The sequence below is a fragment of the Cyprinus carpio genome, chromosome A7 (assembly GCF_018340385.1).
Source record: "Cyprinus carpio isolate SPL01 chromosome A7, ASM1834038v1, whole genome shotgun sequence".
NCBI lineage: Eukaryota > Metazoa > Chordata > Actinopteri > Cypriniformes > Cyprinidae > Cyprinus > Cyprinus carpio.
The window spans coordinates 8,879,871-8,902,893 of record NC_056578.1 but is presented as its reverse complement, the minus strand read 5'-3'; the positions used below and the strand labels follow the sequence as shown (position 1 = coordinate 8,902,893).

The window sequence follows — 23,023 nt, the reverse complement described above, 5'->3', positions numbered from 1 at the left end:
AATAGTACTATATATATATACTATATATAGTACTATAATAATACTAACATAACATTTAACTTAACACTAAACAAACCTCGACAAAATCACTACCAACAAAAGGTGGGAATTCTGAGAAATGTACTGTAATGGTAAAAATTAAATAAGATATAATAAGTAAGTGTGGCTCCAACAGTAACAATTCTGGTTGCAACTCTAGTTTCTTAACTCCATTAACGATTCTTTCATTTTACTCCAATTATTCCAACACAACTCGTGTAACTTTGACTACATACTGTCTTATGAACCAATCAGATATGACCCTGAATTAAGCATCACAAGTCTAAAATAAACACAATACAATAACGGTTCTAGTTAGATTTTTAAGCTGAATGTAAAGTAATGACTTTTCATTGAGATAACTGTTTTTTTTTACTTAAAAGATATGACTCGAGCAAGCAAATCATTCACATACGAATGCTAGAAACATTTTTTTTTATTCTTTTCAGAGGACAAATGCACACATTTCTGTAAAAACTGAAATCGCACTTAAAAACAACCCGTTCATGACTCCCAATGCTAAAACTGACACTATACAGAAAAAGCAGTGAGCAAATGCATGCTCACAGTAACGTCACCCCTCCAGTTATTACGAGTCACAGTGGAACTGAAGGAGTCCAGCACTAATAGACCTATGATGAGTTTGTAGTAATATGGCTGCCAGAGGGGGGAGATGAATAGCTGCCTTTGACTTTTCATCCCGAGGGAAAGAAAACAAGAAGAAACAAGTGCTGTTGGCACGGCAACGGCTGGAGAGATGGCAAGTGCACCTGGTGTGTGGAATGCTGGGAGACACGGCTCGAGTGACAGGCAGACTCATGACGGGGAAGACAGACATGTCGTCTGAAGAGTAATGATCCACCCACCCACAAACACATCCTCATGAGACAGCCACAGTCATCATTTCATCTCATATGACCATGTCTCTGTCAGAGAAATCCTGCAAGAGTAATTTCCTCTTGCTGTAATGATGATCAGAATGACACGGTCAGGGTCTGAGGGGTTATAGTGACCACAAATGCCCCTTCTGAGTGACATGACAGAAAGCTGTTTAAAACTCTCAGACATAGCAGTGCTTCTATTATATAGCACAGTCCTACTTGTAGTCTCGCGTAGCCAGACCTTCAGCCTGACAGCAGAAGGTCTGGGAACCTTGGCCGCTTTGAATAGTCAAGGACCACCCAAGAGGTCATATGACTGACAGGTAAAGCAACCAATCAGCCAGTGGTCTGTGGGTGTGAAGTCTGAGACTATCCTTCATGTAGTTAAAGGGGTCCTATTATGCACTTTAAGTTTTGGGGGTTCTAGAATAGGTTTTTATGCTTAATTGTTCTAAAAATGCATTGTTTTCCACATATTTCACATTATTGAAGCACTTCAATGATGAAAACTCTCCTTCCGTAACACAAAATGTGCTCTGATTGGTTAGCTGGCCCAGTGTGCTGTGATTCTTCAATCTTAAATGGATAGTTCACTGAAAATTCATGAATGTAAGTTTTTGTCATATTTACTTTGCTTTGGGTCGTTCTGACCTGACTTTCTGACTTGAATATGCATTACATTACTAACCATTAATAAGCAGCAAATTAGGAGTTTATTAAGGCAAAAGTCACAGTTAATGATTTGTTAATAGTGAGAATTAGACCTTAACAATAATAAAGTGTGATCGTCATTTCAGAGGGGAAGCAAGAATATTTAAAAGAAACATTTCTCGAAATAACATGTAAATATATATATTATAACACAATGAAGAATGTGCCAAAAAGAGGATAAATTCAGATCTCGTCGTGTTTTCTCACTAGACACTACTGATAATGTTTCTTTCAGTCTTTCTGCTCATCAGTGTTCACATCCCAAGTTCCTTTATGTTTCCTCCCACCATATCAATTATGCAATATCCAAGGTTTCCTGTAGATTTTTACATAAACCTGAAAGAGTAACCGTAGGGCAATCTGGAACACATGCGGCCTTTGTTTGCATTAGGGTTTTTATATCTAAAATCCTTCCATTGGAAGATCAGGAGGTCATCGCAGCCTTCACTGCATTAATGTCTCCCGCAGGGCTGGATGGAGATTGTGTAAGCATCAGATTTTAACCAAAGGACTCTGCTAAGGTTGTTATAACCTTCCAGGGCATGTTTAAGAGGTTCTGTTGTGATACCAAGGTCAACATTGGACTTGAAGTAAAACAAAGTGATTGCATTTGCATTCATATTCATTTTCTTGGCTTACCAAAGTGACCTACGGGACAGTATGTTGTGTGCCAAAATACAGTCTAGATCTAGATTGACGTGTGGCTCTTTTGGTGACAAGCGACAACCAGCTGAGTGATTATTTATAAACTGTGTTGTGCACAGTTCAGATGCAAAAATATTTTTAAATAAACAGCCTGAAATTATGACACTGCCATTATTTCAATGCTTAATACTGAAAGAATAATAAAGACCTTCAATGAATAGAACATAAATAGGGCCTGAAACTCTTAAAAACAAAAAACTAAATTAGAAGTAGAACAAAAAGAGAATTTTCACTTCCTTTTCAAAAAAATTAGGCACTAAACATTCAATAAAAATAGTTACCAAACTCAGGTACTAAATTTACAATCTAAATTTTATGTGAGCACTATGAAAACATAGCAACAACTGGAAAATAGCTTAAAAAACATTTTATGTTTCAATGAAAAACAATATGACACAGAATTGAAACAATATGAGGCTGAGTAAATGATTTCAGTGAACTAGCCCTTTAATCTCAACTCCAGGCTTTAAATGAGGCTTGAATCACAAAAATAAAAACACACGCTAGCAACCTTTCCAACTAAATCTGAGCACGAAATCTCGCCACAAAACAACAACAAGACACGGCTGGTATTAACTCCGTTTGAGCTTTTAGGGTCTGATAGATAAAGGAGCTTTGAGATAACATTGATCTGATGTTAGATCAGGCATTTGCAAAAAAAAAAAAAAAAAAAAAAAGTCTCTTCAAGGCAGGTGCATTCTTTCCACACACACACACACACACACACACACACACACACACACACACACACACACACACACACACTTTACAAAATCGTGTGTCTCAATGTTTTCGTGAAATATATATATATATATATATATATATATATATATATATATATATATATATATGTTACAAAATCGTGTGTCTCAATGTTTTTGTGAAAGAGGAAAGAGACAAAAGCAGTTTCACAAACTATCTTTAGTGAAACAATGACTTATGTGACTCTGTCACAGTGGCCAAGAGTTGTAAAACTCATGTAAAACAGCTGAAAATTTAATTTTAGACCCCATCTGCACCTTGAGGGCTGTTCCCCCTTGAGGGTCATTTGGCAATCTGTCAAATATTGTTTTCCTGACATGTACTTTGAAGCAACACTTCCAAGTACCCACCAATCATTAATTCAAGGGAATAAATCTCAACCATGCTTCATGAGTCTGCAATTACCATCATCATTACTGGCAACTGGGCCACACAGCAGAAAGACGATATCATTTCTCTGAAACAAATATCAGAGAGAGTGGGTGAGACAAACAGAGGAACAAACCCAGCAGAGCATCATTTGAGTGGCCAGCACTCTTCAGAGCAGAAAATCGTGTTGATAATTGTGAGGATGGTGAAGAAGTGCTGAGGATGTGTGTGGGAGGAAGCGTTGTGTTTTTCTGAATATTCCAGCTCCTGCTTTAAGCACATGGGTGTTTGGGATTTTGAATAGTGGATTCATTTTCATCTCTGGGGCAGAATATCAAAGCAACATTTTTAGCAACGGGCTAGAAACGTCCCTATTGGCTTTAGTGGTTAAAAATCACTGATATGTTTCACTGGAATCTAGACTTTGTCTTTCTGGTCTTCTGTCTCTTCCCTAAGAAACATTTTATTGCTCAGACGTCACTCTTTCAGTATGGCTGTCTTCACAAGAGACAAATGTAGAGATTGCTTTATTCTAATATTTTTTTGGAAACCTTTTGGAAACCATTTTTTATTCAGCATTCTTTGATGAGCAGAACATTCAAAAGAACAGCATTTATTTGAAATGCAGAGTATTACACTCATATTACACTCAGTGCAGAGTATATAAACCTGTGTTTCTGTGGCCTTCAGGCAGGTTACAGGTTATCTGTAACTTTCATAGTAGCAGAACCACATAAACTAATGAAGTGTTTGCTGTATCAGTGCACATATGTGTGTTTTTTCTTCAGAGCTCTTTGATTGTCCTGCTCTGAACTGAGACACTGATGAAATGCTCCTCAAGCTCGTGGGCCTGACACTCATGTGGCCTGACAGCTCACCGTTGCCGTGACATCAGCCGCCACTCAGCGTGCCAACAGCCACCTAGAAGGGTCTGAACACCAGCATAGCACAGACCAAAACCATTTATAAGTCATTTTATGTCACTGGATTTTTCAAGAACCCTTTGGGTGAGGGGGAGCAATATTCTAAAATATTACAGTTTAAAATATCTGTTTTCTAATTAAATATATTTTAAAATGTAATTTATTCCAGTGATACAAAGCTGAATTTTCAGCATCATTACTCTTACAGTTTTCAGCGTCTTTCAGAAATCATGCTAATATGCTTATTTGCTGCTCAAGAAAGAGTTCTTATTATTATCAATGTTGAAAACATTACTGTAACATAAACATTAATAGTTGAAAACATTTTTCTGCACTGTGATTTTTTTTAGGATTCTTTGATGAATATAGAGTTAAAAGAACAGAATTTATTTGAAATAGAAACCTTTTTTTAACATGAAAGTGTCTTTATTGATACTTTTGATCAATTTAATGTGTCCTTGCTCAATAAAAGGATTAATTTATTTAATAAATAAATAAAAAAATTGGTAGTGTATAAAATTCCTGGTTTTGGATAATATTAAATACTGCTTTTGGATAAAATTTAATACTTTCCAAATCTTTGTTTATTCTGGAACTTGGATGCAAAAAAAAAAAAAGAAAAAAGATTACTCACATCAAATGAAAAGTTTGGCATCAGTGCAAAAACTGAAAGGACTTCGCATTATTAAACACTGCAGTTAAAACAAAAAACAAGAAAACTAACATTGTAAAACAGATACAGTACATTTCTGGTTGGATGAGTCACATTTGAAGCCGTAAAAGAGCTGATACATCAACAGAACTCTATATTAATGCGCCAAGTTGCAATGTGCTGTGAGATGGGAGAAAACTATGTAAATTTAGAGGAAGAAGGAGGAGAAGACCAGGATGAATGACTGAAGGGTTGGGGTGGGAGGAAATGAGAGCAGTGAACATATGAGGCAGGAACGGAGCGAGAGATGAGCATGACAATGTGGAGGCATGTTAATATACAGTACATGTGCGTGATGCATGGAGCTAAACTGTCAACATGTAGACAGACGAGGGGTGAGACACCAAAGATGCTGTATGATGGATGATGCTCCCATGAATATCCAACCGCCCGTGGAGAACAGAAACCCACATATGAGTGAACTGCTGGATCCACTGGTGCTAAAACACATCATTGTTTGATGGATGGAATGATATGTGGAGAGTTTGACTCGCATTTCTTTAAGCCTAGAGCTCATGCCACTACACAGAAAATCCAGTGCTCTTATCAAAAAACATTCCATATTCTGCATTTGGTCTAAAACAGGGACACTCGCTGAAATCTTGATGCATCGGACACATTAAGTTGTAGCCCTAATGTATACTGAACATGGTGTTTAAATCTCTGTATGTACAGAACACCCAGGTCACCTAATATATTTGCAAATGTGCACAATGCGTGGAATAGTATATCCCACAATACAATGTGCTTAACCATTGTTAGTGCAACAGACAAATCAAATGTAACATGAGTTGTATCTTTCTTGACTCCTTGATCTGACCGGCAAAATCTGGCCGACGCTCAAACAAACAGCCACTAATAGTGCAGAAATAACACACTTCACCTCTGAGGTATCTTCACACAAAATTAGTCTAAAAATATGCAATAACTGGATGCCACTTGCGGAATTAAACATGCATAATGAGGTCCTGTGACAACAAGCGTAGCATTCTACTGAAACGTTTATCCTGGAATAGCGCATATTGTTTCAGAGTCTGTTTTTAACAGCAGGCATTATGCAGTATGCTAGTATTCTATTTCTGCTGCTCTAAAATCAGATCAGGTTAATCCAGCCTCTGCGGGCGAAGCCTTCAGCCGCTTGTATTACCTGAGGAATTTCTCACATTAATTAACATGCTGAAGTTTGATTTTGTGATCTAGTTTAAAACTTTTCAGTGTTGCTCATTTTTTATTGGGCCCATAAGCATTCTCTCAGTCTCTTTAGAGTTAATTAGTGCTTTTTTGGTGCCCAAATCACTTTCATTACAGCTCATATTTAGGTTTAGGGGTGTGAACACCTAATCCAAAGTATTACAATTCTGCATGTACCTTGAGGCCAGACGTGAATGATCTTCACTTTAGATCAAGCGGCTTGTTGAGGTGAGGACAGCTGTTACTTTTCCGATTGATTCGAATTACAATGTTCACCTGGTGGTCAAAACATGGGAAAAGTCTCATAGACTTACACCAAAGGAGGAACCCGAGCTGTATCTACAGACCAGAATACCACACAGACTTTGACTTGGGCCAGTAAGCAACTAGAACACAGTAGCAACCACACAGCAACCGCCCAAACACTCAAGCAAACACACAGCAATCACCCTGAGCACCCTAGCAACAACAGAGAACACCCTAGCAACCATCCAAAACACTTTAGTAACCACATATCAACCATCCAGAACAGAACACCCTAGCAACCACCCAGGACACCCTAGAAACAACCAAGAACACCCTAAAAACCACATAGCAACCACCCAGAATACCATAGCAACCAGATAAAAAAACACCCAGAACACCCTAGCAACCATCTAGAACAGACCCCACAGCCACCCACCCAAAAGACCCTAGCAACCACCTAACAACCACCCAGAACACACTAGCAACCATTCAAAACACTTTAGTAACCACATATCAACCATCCAGAACAGAACACCCCAGCAACCACCCCAGGAAACCCTAGCAACAACCAAGAACACCCTAAAAACCACATAGCAACCACCAAGAATACCATAGCAACCAGATAAAAAAACACCCAGGACACCCTAGCAACCAACTAGAATAGACCCCACAGCCACCCACCCAAAAGACCCTAGCAACCACCTAACAACAACCCAGAACACACTAGAAACCATTCAAAACATTTTAGTAACCACATATCAACCATCCAGAACAGAACACCCCAGGAAACCCTAGCAACAACCAAGAACACCCTAAAAACCACATAGCAACCACCCAGAATACCATAGCAACCAGATTAAAAAACACCCAGAACACCCTAGCAACCATCTAGAACAAAACACCCCAGCAACCACCCAGAAGACCCTAGCAACCACCAAGAACACCTTAAAAACCACATAGCAACCACCCAGAACAGCATTGCAACCAGATAAAAAACACCCAGAACACCCTAGCAACCAACTAAAACAAAACACCCCAGCAACCACCCAGAAGACACTAGCAACTACATATCAACCACCCAAAACAGAACACCCTAGCAACCACATAACAATGCCCTAGCAACACGGTGAGCAACACGGTGACAAGTTTTCCACAGACTCCACCCACAATTTCATAGATGACATATCAGTCATTTACATGGCCTTTCAAAGATGCAGTTTGTATCGTCATTACAAAATAAGAATACAAGAAACAGAAGCGATCAAAAGTAACACATCTTCTGCAGTGCTGCTGTTGTTATGCGTCATATTTGATGTCTATTTGTCATTTGTGAAATGCTGTTGGATGAATGCGTCTAGAGAACAGCTGCAGGAGCGCCAGGCTGTTTGGAGATGTGGTCAAGACGCCGCTGACATCTCGCCGTCTGCTGCTCTCATTTGATCACGCCACACACCTCATTTACAATTCAATTTGTCTACGTTCCACCACAATTAAATACACTCTGACACCAACACGCACACACAGAGTGGATCCTTAAAGTCACAGGATTATGCAAGTACTATAAGACTAGGTTTTCTTTTGGCATAGAAGGTTAACGTATAAACAATACAAGCATAAAGCTTTGAAACAAAACACTGCCTCCAGTGGACAAATACCAAAAGAGCAATTTAAGGCCATACAGTTATAAATAACGTTGATTTTACAAAATGCTAAATAATTTAAAATTACTTTGAAAATTATTATTTTTTTTTTATTCTATTGACAATCTCAGACTTCAACAATCATAAATGCTTTGTGAAAATTAAAATGTTCATCTCTCTTTCTTTGTGACTCACATACATAATTCATACAAGAATTTGCATTTGTGTTGTGCATCTTTCTAGGGAGTTTCTCCTCGTCACTGTCACATTTAGCTGCTCACTGGGGTTTTATGGCAATATTATCCTTTATATTACTTTGGAACAATATTTACTGAGAAAAGTTCATAAAACATACAGTACATTGGAATTAAATTTTGTCAGGTTTAAACAGCTAATATTACTCTAAATTTGGGTACAAAAAGATGCTATAAAATAATACAAATCCTGCAGATAATATTGTCATCGCTTGCAATTTTTCTCACAGAGTATTAAACAAATCTTTATACACTCTAAGAAAAAATGGTAGAAAAGCTGTCACTAGGGCAGTAACTTTTCAAAAGGTGTACCTCTGTACCTTATTTACCCCCAAAATATGCATAATGATACCTTATAAGTACACATTAGTACTTAAAGTATACATATTGTGACCTTTTCAAAGGGCGCCAACCTAGTGACAGCTTTTGTACCTTTTTTTCTGAAAAAGTACATAAAAAGGCATTAAAAAGTTTTAAAATGCCTGATCTAAAGCACTAAATCTGTGAATGATGTAACAGAGCCCATCGTATATAGACAGATACAGTCCAGTGCACCAGACCATCATCCCTTATAAAAGCTGTCGTGGCCTGTCGGACACATATGCAGTGAGCACTGGCGGAGCACTGAACCATGTAGCCTAGCGCACATTAACCCGTCTTCCTCCATGAATCCTGTTGGCAAACTTGCGGGACAGAGTTAAAGCTGTATTTCTGTCATGTGCACGAGTGTGTCTAGCTAAGCCCAATGCTGTCATGCTTGGCCGCTCTTTATTTCCATATCACTAGGAGGGTGATATTGAGCCGGCCCAGCCCTGCCTCTCCGGCTGAGCACTTCCATCGCTATCTGTGCACGTGTGTGTGTGTGAACGCAAGAGGGAATAGTGAAACACGCGTGCACGTGTGTGTGTGTGTGTCTGACAGTGACTTAAGCTGTCCGTCTCAGCACGATGCTTCTGCTCTGAAATGACACACAGCAGTGAATCTGCCAACAATGAGGAGACAGTGGCAAGGAAGATGACTGGATATGTGTGAGCGATTTTCTCTAAATTCTGTCTGATCTTGTGTAAGATGGATGTTTTACCTTCGTTAACCTTTGGAATGACTGATCGGACAGCCTAAGCTCGACATTTAACATCACTTGAGCTTAAACTATCACACTGTTTTTTTTTTGTCATCATTTAATCAACCTTTCTTTCTTTCTTTCTTTATATATATATATTATATATATATATATATATATATATATATATATATATAATATATATATATATATATGACCCTGGAGCACAAAACCAGCCTTAAGTCGCTGGGGTATATTTGTAGCAATAGCCAAAAAAACATTGTGTGGGTCAAAATTATCGATTTTTCTTTTATGCCAAAAATCATTAGGATATTAAGTAAAGATCATGTTCCATGAAGATATTTTCTAAATTCCCTACTTTAAATATATCAAAACCTAATTTTTGATTAGTAATATGCATTGCTAAGAACTTCATTTGGACAACTTTAAAGGTGATTTTCTCAATATTTAGATTTTTTTTGCACCCTCAGATTCCAGATTTTCAAATAGTTGTATCTCAGCCAAATATTGTCCAATGGACAAATGGAACAATGGAAATCTTATTTATTCACCTTTCAGATGATGTATAAATCTAAATTTCGAGAAATTGACCTGTATGACTGGTTTTTGTGGTCCAGGGTCATGTATATACACATGTATATATATGTATGTATAAGAATTTTTTTTAAGCAAGTACATATGAACTAAAAATTGAAAGTAAAGACATTTATATGTCCATTTCAAATAAATGCTGTTCTTTTGAACTTTCTGTTCATCAAAGAATCCTGAATATAAAAGATATCACCATTTCCATAAAAATATTAAGCAGTGCTATTGTTTTCAACATTGATAAAAATAATAAATGTTTCTTGAGCAGCAAATCAGCATATTAGAATGATTTCTGAAGGATCATGTGACACTGAAGACTGGAGTAATGATGCTGAAAATTCAGCTTTACATCACAGGAATAAATTACATTTTAAAATATATTCAAATAGAAAATGGTTATTAGAAATAATAATATTTCACAATATTTCCGTTTTTACTGTAAATAAATGCAGCCTTGGTGAGCATGAGTATGACTTCTTTCAAAAACATTTAAAAAAAATCTTACTGATTCCAAACCTTTGAACAGTTTTTGAATCTTCATGTGATCAACAAACAAAAATTTAAGTAATGATTTACTGAATTTCTTTCTTTTGACTACAGTATGTACTTGTAAATGAATCTTTAGATTCATTCAAAAAGATCCAACTCAAAAGAACCGTTATTTAAGTCAGATCTTTTCAATAGTTCTATATGTGACCCTGGACCACAAAACCAGTCTTAAGTGTCAAATTTTCACAATTGAGATTTATACATCATCTGAAAGCTGAATAAATAAGCTTTCCATTGATGTATGGTATGTTAAGACAATATTTGGCTGAGATATAACTATTTGAAAATCTGGAATCTGAGGGTGCAAATAAATCAAAATATTGAGAAAATCGCCTTTAAATTTGTCCAAATGAAGTTCTTAGCAATGCATATTACTAATCAAAAATGAAGTTTTGATATATTTACAGTAGGAAATTTACAAAATATCTTTATGGAACATGATCTTTATTTAATATTCTAATGATTTTTGGCATAAAAGAAAAATCGATAATTTTAACCCATACAATATATTTTTGGCTATTGCTACAAATATAACCCAGTGACTGTTTTGTGGTCCAGGGTCATATATGATTCAGTTCACAAAAATAGTCTGTATAATTTGTTTGCAAAAATCAGAGTAATTCGGTTCTCAAGTTCAAATGACTGACTCAATGATTCAGTCCTCACTGGAGGAGAAAATAAGTAAAGAACAACTCAGTTTAGGTGTGTTTACTGCCTAAACCTCATGACTTCAGAAGACTTATATACTCCATTATGATGAGTTTGCAGTGCTTTTGTGTCCTGTTTGAGCACCAAAAGCTCCAATCCCTATTCTGTGTAATTGCAAACCTTATTCAAATTACCGCACATTATTCAAAATGTGTCCTTTTGTGGAAAAACGAAAAAATCATACAGGATAAGAACAACACGAGGGTGAATAAACCATGACAAAATGATCCTTTCTGGGTGAAATCTCTCTTTAAATTGCTCATAGAGTATCAATGAAATCAGACTATATTAAAAAGATGTGTGCTATGAAGCCCCTTGTTCTTATACTCCCAAAATCCCACCTGCGGTTCTCTAAACAATGGCAGGATATCTAGGTATCATCGCTTGTACCCAGCCTCCCATGTACCAATCAGTGCGTCTCCGCTGCAATGATTTCAGCAGCACAGACAAACAAAAATACATGACTGTAACAGCAAGCTGGGAAACAACACACTCCTTAAAACACTTCAAATCCATTATGTCAAGATGCAGTCAAGGGCTCCACTTCAGGGACATCTTGAAAAGGAAACTGCACTTGTTTCTCTCTCTCCACAGACACAGGCTGAGTCTAAAGCAAACGGCTCTATTCTCACAAGCCAGACTTCTGACTAATGGCATACAATAGCTTATTCTCTGCAATTTTTGCTGCCCTTTATGATTGTTGCTGTACAAATGACTTCTCCGCTATTAATCGGCTGTCATGGACACTCTGCAGGCGGTCCACGGGCGTCTATGGTTGTCTAGTGCCGCCCAGGTGGCTGGCTAGAATAACTCATTTCCTTTAGTTACATCATAAGAGAATCACCACACATATCTACAGGAACACACCTACTCTGTAGATCACTGTGTCAGCAACACTTACTAGGTGGAGGTACATGAAATAAATACAGATGGCGTGTAATAAATAAACTTTTACAATATTTTATTAACCAAAATGTATGGTGCTGTATGATTTGGCCAGAAAACATATATTACAATTGTTTTGTCATATAGTGTGAATGCGACTTGGACTGCAGTTTGATAAAGATTTAACATAAATTGCAGCTGCTTAGATATCCAAAAAAAAATATTTTTTTTTAAAGTGAATTCTTTACAAGAATAACTCCAGGACAACAAAAAGTGAAATACAGTAAAAAAAAAAAAAAAAAAAAAAAAAAAAAGAAAAAAAAAGAAAAAAAAAAACCGGTGTACCTACACTTTAAATACTCAAATCTCTTTTTAGTTCATTTCAGTTGTGGGATACTGTCTCAGTCAACTTTACAGTCATACTGTTATTTTAATAATAATAATTAGTATAACATATCTGAAATAATTATATAGTAATAATAATAAACTAACATTTTTGAAATTATTATTATTAAAAAGTAAAACTGTAAAATAATTTATAATATAATTATTGTTATCATTATAAAACAAAAAATAAATATAACTAATATTGTAAATTTGCTTAATATTAATATATACTGAAAATGGAAATATTCAATAATACATTTATACATTATTTTAATAATAATAAAAATTTGATTTTTAATATTTATGTTGTTGTTATAAAAACTAACATAAATGTATTACTATTTTAATAACAATAATAATGATAATAATAATTATTATTAGTTATTATTATTCTAAAATATATTTTCTTATTTTTAATAATTATTGAAATAGAACCATTGAAATTTCAATATTATACTGTAAATTAAATGAATATTATTATTACTCTGCAATATTACAATGGGTTTATACCCTCACTCCAATGAGTCAAAACCTCTTTTTTTTTTTTTTTTATACATCTGTAAACAAAAATGTTTGAAATATGTAAAAACCATGTGAATCTGCTGCTCTTTGTGTTCATGATGCATGTATAAGCAATTGAACTCATGGTCACACATTATGTGTCACATGAATTGTTTGAGAAAATAACCAATGCTGTGCTTTTACCTGATGGCCACCATTTCACATCACATCACTGAAGCTCAAATCATCATAAATCATAGCCCTGAAAGCACACGGGAGGCATGCAGTAGTGTGCACTGCACAATTAACTATGAAACACTCAGTAGGGGCCACTGGTGGTACAGACTACTTCTGATGCCCCGCTGCTTGATTCACAAACCCAAATGGCCTTTGCTACTCAATGCTGATCCATAAAGGTAATACGGCTTCGTCCTCTCATGAGCACACATCATCCGAATGTGCTTTCTGCTATTATAATCATACTCATAAGTGGTTCACACAGGACAATATAATGGAAAGCCATAATTGAGCTGTGGCAGGTGGATATTGATACAGATGCATTTCTCATATTGCGCGAGTGCTACGGCCGCAGCGTTATGCTGATGAATGGCTTGTTTTTCAAACAGATTGATCCGGTGGGGCTCCTGGGGAGTGGTGGCAGTCGATGGAGAGGCTTCAGGGCGCTGTTACACCGTGATTCATTTCAAACTGGGCCACGGGAGGGCGGAGGAAAGAGAGCGAAAGATGAGAGCGTAAAGGAGCATGATTATTTTAACACGGAGAGTACAAGCGCTTTGATGAAGAGCTCGGGTATCGGGGGAGCAGGTTAAAGCACCGTCTGAGCGGATGTTACTCACACTTCCTCTCTGGTTTTATCCTCCGAGGAGCTAAGTTCATCTCGCACTTCTCTTTTTGTGTGACGTAGGCTTTTATGAGCTGTGAGAGAGGGAGAGACAGCGGTAATACTGTAATGGAGATCAGGGTTAGGGAGTAACTAACTAATTAGCAAAAAGATAGCAAAGCTATTAATATATTGTATTACAGTTTTCAGTAGCATGACATTGAAAAAATATTGCAAACTTTAAGTTTGTAAGTTCAGAAGGTTCAGGTTATTGAACAGAATAAAAAAATTATTCATCAGTTTGAGTCCGTTATATCTTTTTTTATTATTAATATTAGTAAAATACTGCCTGGAATTACTTAGTTTTCAAGCATATTGTGTGAGTATAATGGAGTGAAAGCATAATCAAATAATAAAAAAAAATTATAGAAAGTAATACTGTTAAATGGATCAAAAGTCACAATAAAGAAGTTTACTTTGTAACAAAATTAATTATATTTTCAAATAAATGCTGAACTTCATATTTATCAAAGAATACTGAAAAAAGTATCCTGTCTCCACAAAAATATGAAGCAGGACAACTGTTTTCAACATTGATAATAATAAGAAATGTTTCTTGAGCAGATTGAAATCAATCAATCAATGTGTTGATAAATATCTTTAATGTAGCAACTTTGTACTCTTGAATGAGGTTGGCATTGGCTGGATTGAGGTTAGTGTTAATGTGCTGCGGTGTTGAAACAGGAAATGCAGGTTTGATTGTGAACTACTGCATCCCATTTTCTTCCCAATAGTTTCCTATCCTGCTCTGCTATGTCGATTAACAAAGAAAAGGCACTCCATTAAAAAAAATGAAAAAAGTGACATGGTTGATGATTTGTGGTTTGTGTGTTGTATGATAATGGAGGCTGGTGGGTGTGACCCTGCTGTTGCCCTAGAGACAGTGCTCTGGTTACTGAGTGGAGTGATTGAAGGCAGTTATTAGTAGAGCAAGGACACTCTCCATGGCGACCATTCCAGACGGACCCCGGAGGGCCAGGGTGAGCTTTGATCACAGTCTGATGCTTTGACATGTACCCTACCCCAACAGAGCGCCAGACACAGAAAGAGAAAGACACAGAAAACTTGAGGCATGCTCCAAAACCACCATCTGTGTCCATCTGTCTATACTAGCATACTGTGTATTCTATCTATATCTATCTATCTATCTATCTATCTATCTATCTATCTATCTATCTATCTATCTATCTATCTATCTATCTATCTATCTATCTATCTATCTATCCATCCATCCATCCATCTATCATCTATCTATCTATCCATCCATCCATCCATCCATCCATCCATCCATCCATATATCTATATATCTATCTATTTATCAAAACAGAACTGAGAATGAGTATGCATTTTGTTTTTAAATGTATGTTTTAATTAAAATATAATCAACTGAAAACCTACATTTATCATATACTCAAAGGTTTGGGTCATTAAGATTTGTAATGTGTTTGAAATGAAACTTATGCTGACTCTTATGCTCACCAAGGCTGAATTTAATAGCAAAAACAGTAAAATTATGAAATATTATTACTATTTAAAATTGCTTTCTATTAAAAAATATTTTAAATTGTAATTTATTCCTGTGATCAAAGCTGAATTTTCAGCATCATTACTCCAGTCTTCAGTGTCACATGATCCTTCTAATCATTCTAATATGCTGCTCAAGAAGCATTTATTATTATTATTACAAATGTTGAAAACAGTTGGGATGCTCAATATTTCACTATAAAACAATACAAATACCTATAATTCCACTATTAATAAAACCAACAAGAAAACAACATTTATATGAAATAATGTCTTTATTGTCACTTTTGATCATTTTAATCCATCCTCACTATATATGCTATATCACAGTGAATGTATGAGTGTACAAGCTGCTTCCCATGTTGTGTCCCAAAGCAGTCCCCTATGAGATGATGCTTATGTAGACAGTAAGGAACAAGTCAGCACACACAGTCATTCTTCAGCGTGATTGGACACAGAAACTATGAGTGGGCGTGTCCGAGTGATGCTCTCACAGATCTGATCCGGCTCATCTCACTCTGTGCCGCTTGGTGTTACATTGGTGCTAATGTGTTTCCTTAAAGGAGTCTAATACGTCAAAATAAGGCAGAAGGACAGACCGACAAGAAGTGAACTTCCTTCCAGGATAAATGACTGTGCTTGTTAATAGGTTTGTGGAAAACAATAACTGAGGGCAGGCGGTTCTTGACACACATTCTTTCGTGAGGATGGACTGATACAGGATGCAGCTAGTCAAGACTTCCAAAGGACCACATTAGATTTGCCTCAATGTTTGTAGAAATGAATAGTTATGAGAGTAGTTGTTCTTCAATAATACATACATGAAGCACAGTTCCTTGTAGCATTGGGACAAATTTCCACAAATTCATTTTCATATTTTGAAGTGTTTGGACATTTAAAATTAGATTAAGTGATTCTTTTAAAAGGATAGTTCAATCAAAAATAAACATCATTCCTCATTTGCTAACTTTATGCTGTTCCAAACCTGTGTGGTATCCTTTCTTCTGTGGAAAGCAAGATATTTTGTCAATACAATGAAAGTCAGTGGGGTCCAATGTTATTTTAGACCTCATTAATATCTATTTTACTCTCTTTTGTGATCCACAAAGAAAGTCTTACCGATTTGGAACAAAATGCATGTGAGTTTATGTAGCAGAGACAGTCAGTGTGCTGAAATTATCAGCTGAACAACATGCTGTTTACAGATGGTTGTTTAAATTATTTAATAGTTTTAACTTTCATGTTTACCTTTCAAAGAATATGACATACAAGCTCTGTTCCAAAACCCACTGAGCTGCCTTGCTGTCTACTGTCTACACAGGCAGCTGCCTTCTAAGGGAGCATCCTGACTGAATTAGAACCTTAAAAGTGAGTGATTTGGACACTCTATAGCAACTCTATTCATCACAGCTACACACATACAGTGCACAACATTAACAACTGATTTGCAGGCAAAGCAAAGAGGAGCAATTCAGTACTCTAATACGCATAAATATACAGTTGTCCTCCAAAAGTTTTGAATTGCCCAAGGCAGAGTGGGGTTATGGACAATATCAGCATAAATCCTTGTCATTTTAGATGGCTTTGCATTCAAAAAGGACAAAACAAACTATTAAAACATTTTATTAAATAAAAAATGAACGAACAGAAAACATAAAATAGTTTTGTATTTATGCAGAGAAATGATTTACGCTGATTTTGTCCAAAACCTTACTTTGCTTAGGGTTTTCAAACATTTTGAGGACACTTTATGATGTTTTGTGAATTTTTGATGGTTTTAAGATCTTATTATTTAATTAAAATAATAATAACAATTTAATAACAATACTTTTTAAATAATAATAATAATAAATTCTACTACTACTACTACTACTACTACTATTACTGCTAATAATAATAAATTATTTTTAAGACCTTTCCTGGAAATGAACATAAAAAATAGTTTTTCATATTTTAAGGTTTTCACTGATCAAGTAGTGGTAAACAAATGAACAAATAAATAAACAAACAGATAAATAAATAAACACATGAATGAATGAATGAACTAAAAACAAACAATATTTTTCTACATTTTTAAACATTAACATCAAGAAATGATTTGCTGATTTAATTAAATACTTTATATTACCTACAGCATTTCTAAACATTTTGAAAGCCCTTTTTATATCTTTGTGATCGTTTTAAGACTTTATTATTTAATAATAATAATTAGAAGAAGAAGAAGAGGAAAATTTATTATTATTGTTAGTAGTAATATCATTAGCATTATTATTAAAAAGTATTATTTATGACTTTACATGGAAACTGGCATTTTAAAACAACCTCATATTTCCCTGATCACGGCAGATTGTGGGAATGGACCTTGACTGAGCAGACGGGATGAAAATGATTATAAATTGGGAGCAGATGGACATAGAGTAAAATTCCCGGGTGGGTGGGGAATGAAACTTGCTGGACTAAGATGGAAAAATCCGTCCTGTTGTAGACCTCTACACTCCAGTTTAACTAGTCTGAAGCAGAGAAACTGTTAACTCCTGAGAGTGTCTGAATAGAAAGTGTTGTGTGTCTATTTGTGTGGGTTGATGTGTGTTTAAAGAGTCAAGACTTATTCTCCCGGCAGAAGCCAGAATGGTGTGTGTGTGTGTGTGTGCATGATACGTGTCTCAGCCAGACGGAGGAGTTGTGTATTTTTAGTTGGGACTACACTCTCTTATAATGAGCACACCCCCACTGCGATCTGACACCTCGCTGAAACACAGATCACACAGAGATAGAGTGAGAGAAGACTACCAGAGTGAATATGTGATGATAGCAAAAAAGTTCAGAATGACAACCCAAACAAGCCAGATGAGGATTTAAGAAAAAAAAAAAATAGATTACTGCAAAAAATGAAAATTTGCTGAAAATTTCTTCTCCCTATCCAACATCAGAACAGATTTGGAGACATTTAGCATTACTTTACTTGCTCAACAGTGGATCCTCTGCAGCGAATGGGTGCCATCAGAATGAGAGTCCAAACAGCAGATTAAAACATCACAAGTAATCCACACCACTCCAGTCCATCATTATTATTATTATTTTTTTTTATTTAAGGCTTTTTATGACCATTTTTGGGACCTGCACAAATAATGATAAACATCAAATTTCAGCCTTTAAGCCATTTTTAAAGAAAGGGATGAGATTATTATATAAATAATTATATTAATTTAAAACATATATATTTTGCTGTCTTAATTGTTTATATTTTTAGAAGGTATATTGGCTTCTTTCAAATTTACAACTCTATGTGTTTGCTGTGTAAAAAACATGAGTTGATATTCGCATTTTCAATAACAGAAAACAGAATACTCTTTTGGAACGTTCATTCTCTGCCAGCAGGAGGCGCTTTTGGAACGGCAGAAATAAAGCGGTTTCCCCGGTAACGGCAGTAGACAAAGCAGCACTGCGCTCTTAAACGCAACATTATCAGGCATTATAAGTAAGAAAGATGAAAATAATTTTTTTTCAAATTTGATACAACTAAATTGAGGACTTTTATAAGGACCCGTGGGAACCCTGTATTCAAGCCTGTCGGGCAAGGCAGTGATATATTTTGGTAGCCCAACTGGAAGACACAATGGTCCTGGGATGTCGGGCTAGCGATTTTTGCCTTAATGGATTTTTTTTATTACAAACAGGTAGCTTTTTGCTTAAGAAGCAGTTAACTGATGGACTGGAGTGGTGTGGATTACTTGTGGATTATTGTGATGTTTATATCAGCTGTTTGGACTCTCATTCTGACGGCACCCATTCACTGCAGAGGATCCATTGGTGAGCAAGTGATATAATGCTACATTTCTCCAAATCTGTTCTGATGAGGAAACAAACTCATCTTCATATTGCATAGCTTTAAGGTGAGTAAATTTTCATTTTTTGGTAAACTGTTCCTTTAAGACAAAGTCAAACGATGCGAGCAGAGGAAGTTAGCTCACTGGTACGACTCAGTGACACTGTGATTGATAACCAGGTAGGATACACAAGGATGACCATTGATTTTGTGATAAGCTTGTGTGGATAGAGTACTTCATTAGCTTACTTCAGGACTTGTCAGTGACTAACTGCTGACTGGTCACCTCACACTTCCTGTGGACTAACCAAAAGCTGCAGACAGACACAAATATAAGTCCATTCCACACTCTTAAAAGCCCCACAAAAAAGAACAGTCAACTGTAAAACATCCACTATAATATAATGAAATACTTGTCACTGCAAAAAAAATAAAATAAAAATTGCTCATCTGTAAAGCCTGACAGATTAAACTGTCTGTTTTAAACCAGCCATTACCTTTTGTCAGCAGGAGGTGTTTCCTTGTCAGCTGGTGTCTCCTGTAGATCTGGAAGGTCGGCGAAGTCATCTTGTTCGACCAATCCGATCGCGAGGGACAGTACGACCATCTTCCCCTCTCTGTCACAAAACACAGAATCAAACAAGTGGCGAGCAGAAGCCGTTATAAACTAGAAAAGCTAAAGAAAATAAAAGTTTAAAAAGGCCTCAAGCTTGAAATTACAGACAGACAGAAGGGACTACGGTTTCAAAAAAAACAAAACAAAAAAAAACAAGATGGTACAATAACAGTATCTTGGCAAGTTTGGAAGCTTTTTTTGAAAGAAATGAATACTTTTATTCGGCAAGGACGCATTAAATTGATAAAAGGTAACAATAAAGACATTTCTAATGTTACAAAAGATTTCTATTTCACATGCTGCTCTTCTTATCGAATCTTGAAAAAAAATATATTACTGCTTTCACAAAAATATTGAACAGTGCACCTGTTTTCAACAACAAATAGTAGTGTAAATAAGTTCTGTCTAGTTTTTGGTTTGAGACAAAGCTGATGATTAAATGAAGTACGTTTAAGCATAGCATTATGTATCTATGTTCTTGCAGGAAAGAAAACATTACAAATAAAACAGCAATTAAAGGAAATGAAAAGCAAATGGAGCACTTCAGTAAGATCTTAACAATGTTTCAAACTATGCTCTAAACTGTTAAAGATGCAAATGCATGCAACAAAGAGGCATGATCTACGTCTCTTCTGCTAAACAATCTCAGGAGAGACATCTGAGATAAAGTCGACACCTAAATGAAACATAACTGAGAAGTCCATTATATCTCCTGAACTCTGAAAGCGCAACCTCTGAGCAATACATTATGCTCCATTTCTCTAACTACAAATGTTCCCCTTTTTTTCAGACTCCATTAATCCATTGATTTTATAACGATTTACACTCATAAAGGAATCGGCAGACTGGCATGTAAAACATGCCTTGCTGTGGGCTACGACAGAATCAGTGTTACAGGAGCGCATTAAGCCCACACACATTCATTTATCGATAACGGTGAGTCTAAAACATTACCCTTACAAGGGCTGTAAATGGCCTTCACAAGAGCCATCAGCACACATTCACAGCAGGGTCCTAAAGGGAGATCCATTCACAGCGTGGACAAGATGTCTGATTTCAGCTCCAGATAGCGGCAGTTCAAACACAGGAGCAGTCAGGGAGAGGAGCTTCATTTTAAAGAACTAATTGAGCACTGCACACAAAAAAAGTATTTTTTTAAAGTTTCATTTTACAACAATTTGTTGAAATGTTTTTGTTACAAAGAATACAGAAACACCTGAAAAAACTTTGTATTTCATATGTATTGATATGTATTTTATGTTTCAAATGTATTCCATTTTTTTTTTACTTTTTAATATATTTTCAGTTTGTATTTTAACAGTTTTTTTTAAAATGTTGTTATATTGTTTGTTACAATATAAAACTTTTTTACTTACCCTTACTATTTTTATTTTTACTTTTTTAGTTGTTTTAATGTTTCAAGTTTATTGTTGCAAATATTTTTTTTAAATAAATGTTATTTTTGTTGCAAAATAAACCTTAAAAAACTAGAAAAACCCTTAACAAGTGTATATAATATATACTGTATATATATATATATATATATATATATAGTATATAACGTAAAAAAAATTAAAAGTATATATATATGAATACATATATCATACATCTTATATACTTTTTTATATATTTTTGCAGTCAGTTTTTAAATAAATGTTACATTTGTTGCCAGTTAAAACGTGAACCAAAAAATTAAAAGTAAAAAAAAAAAAAAGGGAATGTGGTGTTTTCAAGCAGGGTTCGTTATGGCAGTACGGATTATCCCCTCTATATCCGGGGCGCGATATATTCATCCTCCTCGCTGGCCGCGGCGCTTGCAGGGGATATCGGCCCGGGCATCCTGGCCCGATATATCCGGCAGCTCACGTCTATATATCCCTCAACGCATATATATAGGACACCAGTGTGCATGCACGGGGAAAGAGACCGGTCTCCCGAGGAGAGGCGCGTTGTATATATATGATAGGCCTCCATATATATATATCCCTATAGCGCCCCGCCTCTCTCCCATATCTATAGCCTATAAGGGCGGCGATTTAGGACGGGGTGCCGGTGATTATCAGGGAGGAGCACTGATATACAATATATATATATATATATATATATATATATATATATATATATATATATATATATATATATATATATATATATATATATATATATGTTTTTAATATGAATGGGACCTTTTTTTATATTCACAGAATCTGCCTGTTTATCATTCATTTGTTATTGTGTGCATTTAAATCAATAAAGTGCAGCACTGCTATAGTCCACTAGAGTAAAACCTGAGCACTCATAAGGCCAGAGCTTCACGGCTCCAGAGCTACAGCACAAATCACTCACGTCCCCTGAGCAGGCAGCAGCTTAATTGCCTGTCAGACAATCATGGTATCAGGGAATTAGAGCTGGAGCCGGTTACAGTTACACAATCCTGTAAAGTGAAAAATTATTGCCAGTGTGCTATAGGATATTAACTGCGCTGGAGATTAAATTTAAACTTGTTGCATACAAATATCTATTGAATTTGGACCAGTCACACATCCACCCAATCTTATTTTATTACTATTTTCAACAGTTTAGGATAATAGTAAAGCCATCAAAACAAATGGAAGTATAGGAATAATAAAGAGACCAAGAATTAAAACACTCTTATTTTTGGGTTTCTTATTTGTCTAGATTACAGCTCTGCTCACTTTGGACATTCATTTAACCAACTTAACGAGGCATTAAGTTCCCATTTGTTGGCTTTTTTCCTTCAATAGCTGGTCCAATCATTCATTAAAAAAAAAAAAAAAAAAATGACATAAATAAAAAATTAACAAATAATAAATAAATAAAAATTAAATAAACAAACAACAAAAGATTATTAATTAAATACAAACAAGCAAAATATAAGAAAATGAAAAATAAATTAAACAATTAAAAATTTTCAAAACTAAAAATAAATAAATAAAACAATAAACAGACAAAATAAAACAACAAAAATAAATAATAAATAACAAAAAGCAAACAAACAAATAA

At 35.5% G+C, this 23,023-nt stretch overlaps 1 protein-coding gene across 1 annotated transcript in view; it reads right to left on the bottom strand.

The window, feature by feature from the left end:
• Positions 1-23,023, bottom strand: part of LOC109063025 (synaptotagmin-7-like) — a 100,997-nt gene that overhangs the window by 9,040 nt on the left and 68,934 nt on the right. Inside the window, 1 exon segment of the mRNA XM_042759494.1 lies at positions 19,881-20,000. Coding sequence (XP_042615428.1) covers positions 19,881-20,000 — 120 coding nt within the window.